The sequence below is a fragment of the Ipomoea nil genome, unplaced genomic scaffold (assembly GCF_001879475.1).
Source record: "Ipomoea nil cultivar Tokyo-kokei standard unplaced genomic scaffold, Asagao_1.1 scaffold1407, whole genome shotgun sequence".
NCBI lineage: Eukaryota > Viridiplantae > Streptophyta > Magnoliopsida > Solanales > Convolvulaceae > Ipomoea > Ipomoea nil.
This window is the reverse complement of record NW_017617835.1, coordinates 544,058-550,354: the sequence shown is the minus strand read 5'-3', so window position 1 is coordinate 550,354 and position 6,297 is coordinate 544,058. Positions and strand designations below refer to the sequence as shown.

At 31.9% G+C, this 6,297-nt stretch overlaps 1 protein-coding gene across 1 annotated transcript; it reads right to left on the bottom strand.

The window, feature by feature from the left end:
• On the bottom strand, window positions 1-1,533 carry LOC109186818 (probable sugar phosphate/phosphate translocator At2g25520). Its single transcript, XM_019336972.1, has one exon. It carries the CDS (start codon window positions 1,369-1,371, stop codon window positions 325-327), a length of 1,047 nt encoding a protein of 348 aa, XP_019192517.1. The 5' UTR covers window positions 1,372-1,533; the 3' UTR covers window positions 1-324.
• Window positions 1,534-6,297: the final 4,764 nt, after the last annotated feature.

The window sequence follows — 6,297 nt, the reverse complement described above, 5'->3', positions numbered from 1 at the left end:
AGAAAAATGTTGTAATGATATAAGAGCTCGAATAATAAATACTCTTGTATTATATGATAACAAAGATGGCGAGCCTCAAGTCTTGCCCAAATGCACACACACATGATGTGGCAATATGAGCAACGAATAAGTCAGATCCCTGGTATAGCATGAGCTGAGAACGACTATAACCAACATAGCACGAAATAGATAACAAAACAACGAACACGACAAAAAAGATTATAGAATCCAATATCTAAGAACACCTAAAGTCTTTAACGAACAAATAACCATCCGATCGACCATCATATTCTATGGATAAAGCTGGCAGCACCACATACCAATTCAGCCTTGAGATTCATTCTTCCTAACACCCTCTGCTTCCCGGGCCTCCAACAATCGGCCAGACTCCTCGTCAGGCTGTGCAGCCTTCTTCAGAGCTTCCTTAGCCTTAAGGGCCTGTAACTTGGAGTGATTGTAGTATCCCACACCCAAGAAAGCCAGACCATATCCAAACAAATTGATAGCAGTTACAGTGTCCTTAATTACAGACCAGGAAAATGCAATTAACAACCAATCCTTAACCACTCCAGCCACATTCATGGTCAAAGCTGAGGTCTTGCCCACGAGCAAGAAAACCGCGAGATTCAGGGCAAATGCACATAAAGAATTGGTGCCAAAGATCAAATAATCGAAATGGAAACTGGAAGTCTCTTTCAAGACCGGGAACTCAACGAAAATCCAGGGCACAGACAGGAAAACCAAGCAACAGGGAGCGACATAATAAAGAGAAGTAATGGGATTAAGCGTAATACCCTTAGAAGTGAGCAAAATCTGAATCATAACCAACCTGGTGGCTTCAAACGCCACAGCTCCAAGCTGGAGAAATACCCCCCAGGAATCAAATTTCGCCTCCCCGTAAGCCGCGATTGCAACCCCAACCGAGATCGAGACCATATTCGCCATGGTATCGGACTTAAAAGACTCCTTTTTGAACACAACCCCAATCGAGTAAACCGCAACAGGCATCAGGGCTTTGAGCATCTGAATGAAAGACACTGAGAGATAAATGTAAGCGGAATTTGAGAGCCAGAGCGAGAGGGAGTAGAGAAGCCCGATGGGGACAACGGATTTGAGGTAAAGCTCCCAGGACATCGAAACGGGGTCGACAACCTTGAAGACCCGGACGAGGAGGTAAGCCAAGGAGGAGCAGAAACCCATATGAATCATGGTTAGCGAGATCGGGTAGGGCCAGTTGTAGAGCTTGCGGTCGAGGATGTACTTGTTGTAGACGATGACGGTGAAGGAGAGGAAGATCCAGACGGCGACATAGGAGTAGGATAACAAGATCTTCTTGAGAACACCCTCGCTCAAAGCTCCCCCTTTGCCCATGGTGGACTGTAAACTAGCAGATCAGAAAATGAAAACCCAGATCTTGAATTGCCTCTGCAGTAGCAATGTATAGAGGAGGATGGGAGAAGCGTTACAGTAATGGGGGGTATGGACTTGAGAGTTGGGAGTTGCGAGAAGGGATATATGGGTGATGGGTCGTATGAAGTTTTGTGTTGACTAGGTAATATATTTTCTATATAGCGTATTCGTTGGGTTAGAATCCAATTTGTCTTTCAACTTGTAGCCTACTACCAACTACCGAGTTTTTTTCTTCTTTTTTACCCCTTATATGGAAGTTAGAGTCTCAGAGACTTATATAACATATTCGCTGGTCTAAAGATACACAATTTACCTTTTAAAAATTTGTAATTATTTGTGATGATCATGTATTGTATTTATAAGTTTTCAAAATTTAGAAACACAATTTATATTCTACATGTTCACAATTTTAATACTAAAAATACACAATTTAGAATCAGGATTCACCTTGTAAGGTGGATCCTGATTCATGGTATAACAATTGTGACCTGTTTAACTGGATGGAAAATATTTTTCATTAAAATGTTAATGTCCTTTGTTTGGTTTATGGAATTCATTTCTAAAGGAAGTACAATTCTTCCCATTTGGGGTTCGTTTGGAAAGCAGGAAAATAACTTCTGGAAAATGTTTTTCGAGTTTTCAGTGTTTGGATGCAACAGGAAAATCTAGTCAACGGAAAACATTTTTCGTTGACCGGGGAAAATGAAGCCATTTTGGCGGAAAATGACTTCCGCCAAAATTTGGCAGAAGTCATTTTTCGCCAAAATGTTTAATTATACAATTCTACTTATTTTTCAAAAAATAAACCAAACACACCAAGTTTTCCAAAATGCAACCAAATACTGGAAAGGAAAAAGTTTTCTGGAAAATGACTCATTTTCCAGAAGTCATTTTACTGCTTTTCAAACGGACCCTTGATGAAAAAGTTTTTTTTTTTTTTTTTTTTTTTTTGGTTAAAGATAGGTATTTTATTTTGCATGGAAAAAAAATTTATTTGTTCTCTTGATAAGACAATATTGCCATCATAAAATTTTCATAATTACCATATTATTATTGTATAGAGGTATATTGTCAACTCATTATTTCTTACAATTTCAAACACAATCAAATAATATAATCAATATTCTCAATAATTTTTTCTTTTTTTTTTTTCAACCAAACAATACAATCAATCTTCATGATCATTTATTTTCTATGGAAAATTTTAATTTCATTCTTCTTCAAATATTTTCCGCGAATCAAATGGGTAGTTAGAGTACATAAAAAGATATTGTATTTATTTATTTTATCATTGTTTATTTAAATTTTGATTAATTTAATTTAATTTCATACTATAAATGATTAGAAAAAATCAAGTACAAAAGTTGCAAATTTAGAGCAATCATTAACCCCTTTGATATGATTGTGGTATCTTACTAACTTGATCCCATATTCCCATATCATTTTTAAATAGTTTAATGATTTGTATAAGAAAATAAATAAACATCAAGAGAAAGAGAAAGGCATGTGGCCCAACTGCCGAAGATCTTAGTGATCAAATTGCATTAATTTTTTTTTTTTATCGAGAGTGTGTATTCATGTGTAATAGTTAACAAACCATGCAGAAAAAGTAAATTATATTAGAAAGGCTCTGTGCGATGGTCTCAGCCAAAAGAGTGTTGGTAAAAATTAAATTTGTAATCTTTAAATACGAGAATTATACATACATCACCTACTTAGACATCCCTTGTGAAACAATTATTATTTATATTAAAATAATATTCTAAATCAAAATTAACAATAATTATTATACATATTAATAATAATTACAATAAAATTAGGTAAATAGGTAGTTTTAACTTGTTACTTATATATTATAATAAAAATAAATACATAAATTGATAAATATATAATTTCGAACCGAACATACGAAATTAAATTTTTTTTTTTTATATGTCAATCGGATCAAGCTTAGATTTTTATTGTTTTGGTTGGCTCAATCAAGCCTGACACATATTTAATAAGACATTGATAAATATAATAGCTCTGAATATGAGATTGGTCAATATTTTATTATATGATATGGTCCACTCCAATCTATATCGTAATCATATATAAATCTACATCTACAATTTTAATAAGAGCCAATAATGTTAGGCCCTTAACTGGAATAAAAAAATGTCGGTCCTAATTGTTTCTTAAAATGAATTATTCATATTATTTTGATTTTAATATTTCTTATTGATTTTCCTTATTTACCCTTTATTATATTATTTTATTCCCTTAAATAACCTTAAATTCCATTAGTATAAACTTTCTTGAACGGAATATTCCGTTAACTATTTATTATTCTTAACTTACTCATTAATTTCTATAAGAAAGGTCTTAGGGTTGAACCACATCCCAATTAGAGTTGGCATAATTGTTAAACATATACTAAGAATATGTTACAAAGTATTAAAAAATATAATATAAAATTTAATATAAACTTTGGTCAAATAATTAGCTCATCTAAATACATAGCATTCAATGATTATAAACCAGGAACTTTGAAAATCATTTGATTTTCTTTTATTTAAAAAATAAATTTAAGTTAAGTTTTTTTTTTTTTTCGTTTAATTAATCTTATTTTGATTATTGAGAACAAAACTTAATATTTCAATTATGTTTTTATCAATGCATGAAAACTTCTAAAGAATTAAAATTTATAAGTTATTTTACTATATTATTATAACAATATATATTGTAACCTTATATTTTGAATTATTTATTATCATCCTCTATTGATAGTAATTGTCATTGACAAATTCTCAAAACAATTTGTACTTATTTAAAAAGAATCATTGGGCATTATCCCATTCGCGCAAAGCGCGTAGAAAAACTAGTAAATGTAATAAGTCTAAACTAAGGAAATTAAATAATGATTTTTTTTCGGCCCTGTTTGGTAAATGGTTGTTAGCTGATTGGGTTAATTAGATGATATAACTAATTGGTAACATTAGCCAATTGTAGAAAAGTATTTGATAAATTAGCTATTTAGTATAATTTATTTTCTTAAAAAAAATTAATTGAAAAAGTTGTTTTGAGTAGCTTTTTGAATTTTAACATTTTGAAATTATAAAATGTTAATTAACCCAACACTTATATTGATTTTTTTAACCAAGTCAAACAATTAATAGTGATTAAATAAGTCAAAATTAACTGATAAGCTAACTAGTTTACCAAACAGGGCATTAATCTATTGGTTATAGAGGATCGGAGGTAGGGTCATGCTAAGTTTTCCGACAGAGCATTAGGAGTATGTAATCATGATAACTCAACTGAACATAAACCACAGAGGCTTGGTTATAGAGAATCGGATAACTCAACTGAACATAAACCACGGAGGCTTGGTTATGGAGAATCGGAGGTAGGGTCATGCTAAGTTAGGCTTGGTTATGGAGAATCGGAGGTAGGGTCATGCTAAGTTTTCCGACAGAGCTTGGTTATGGAGAATCGGAGGTAGGGTTATGCTAAGTTTTCCGACAGAGCATTAGGAGGATGTAAATCATGATAACTCAACTGAACATAAACCACCCCCTCACTTTGAGAGGTTACTCCCACACTGCCGCTGGTGAGACTCGATTTTTGGTCATTCTTCCAAATTTTCACCTCTATAACTAGTTGAGCTATCCATGCGGGCCTGAGATAGTAATTCATAAAATGTCTGTCTGTCGAGTATAAATCTTGGAAAATATTTTATTTCCTTTTGAGTAAAAATTTCCAAACATATAATTCTAGAACTTTTATTTTAAGGAAAAAAAAAAACATAATTCTAATAACTTAAAACTCGGCGTATACAACGTTACAGTTTGGCGTGTTATTGCCTGTCGTGAAGAAGAAAAAATGGAGTAATTGCAAAAAGAAGGAAAGGAGATAGTAAAGTGGGGTGTCCAGACTCCAGATCACTCATCAGATCCATAAAAGACAATCCACGTGTGACATATCAAAGTCAAATGTGGGACGAATCAAGGGCGGAGAGGAGTTGATTGCAAAATATTTCACATGTCGACCAGACCGATTTAGATTCAGATTCGCCATTAATTAAGTTAAAATTAATCAATATTTGGTTCCCTCAATTATTTTTTTTAACTGTTAATGTAATTCATAATTTTTAATTTCAACTAATTTAATTCTCAAATTATTTAAATTTTCATTAGTTTAATCTTTTCAGGGACCAAAATAGTAATTTTAACATTTTTAAAATTTTGTCAATTTGATTTCTAAAAGAATTTAATTGACAAAATTTTAAATAATTTAAGTATCAAATTGATTGAAATTAAAATTTAGATACTAGTTGAAAAATAAATGGCAAAAATAATTAAAAATTCAGTCAACGATTAATGAGGTTAGGCAGGTTCTGTCCAACCTTTTAACGACTTGAGGGGCTGTTTGGTTAGCATGATAAGGACAAGGGATCAATTAACTTTTGGAATATGAATAGCGAAGTCAGTTTATCTCATTAATTTGTATACTCCGTATTATTTAATTAGGTTATGAGTAATTAATATGAGTAAAAACAATTTGCATTGTAATGATATTTGAATTTATAGTATTGAAAACGTCTTAGATTCGATTATTTGTGGTAAAACAATAACTACATACAAAATTTTCAGTTCACCGACATGAAGAGTGGTGTTGAAGATCCAACATATGAAATGATAAATGTGTAGTACCATATATATGTGTGTGTTTTACATGAAAAATCATATGATTTTAAACATCACCCCAATAGGGATATGAGTTCGCCAAGAGTTTCAACGCAAGTGATAAATATCAAATTGTACTATTTGTATGGTGTATAAATTTATCAATTTTGGATTAGAATTACTTTAATTATGTTTAAAGTGATCAATTATGAGATTAATT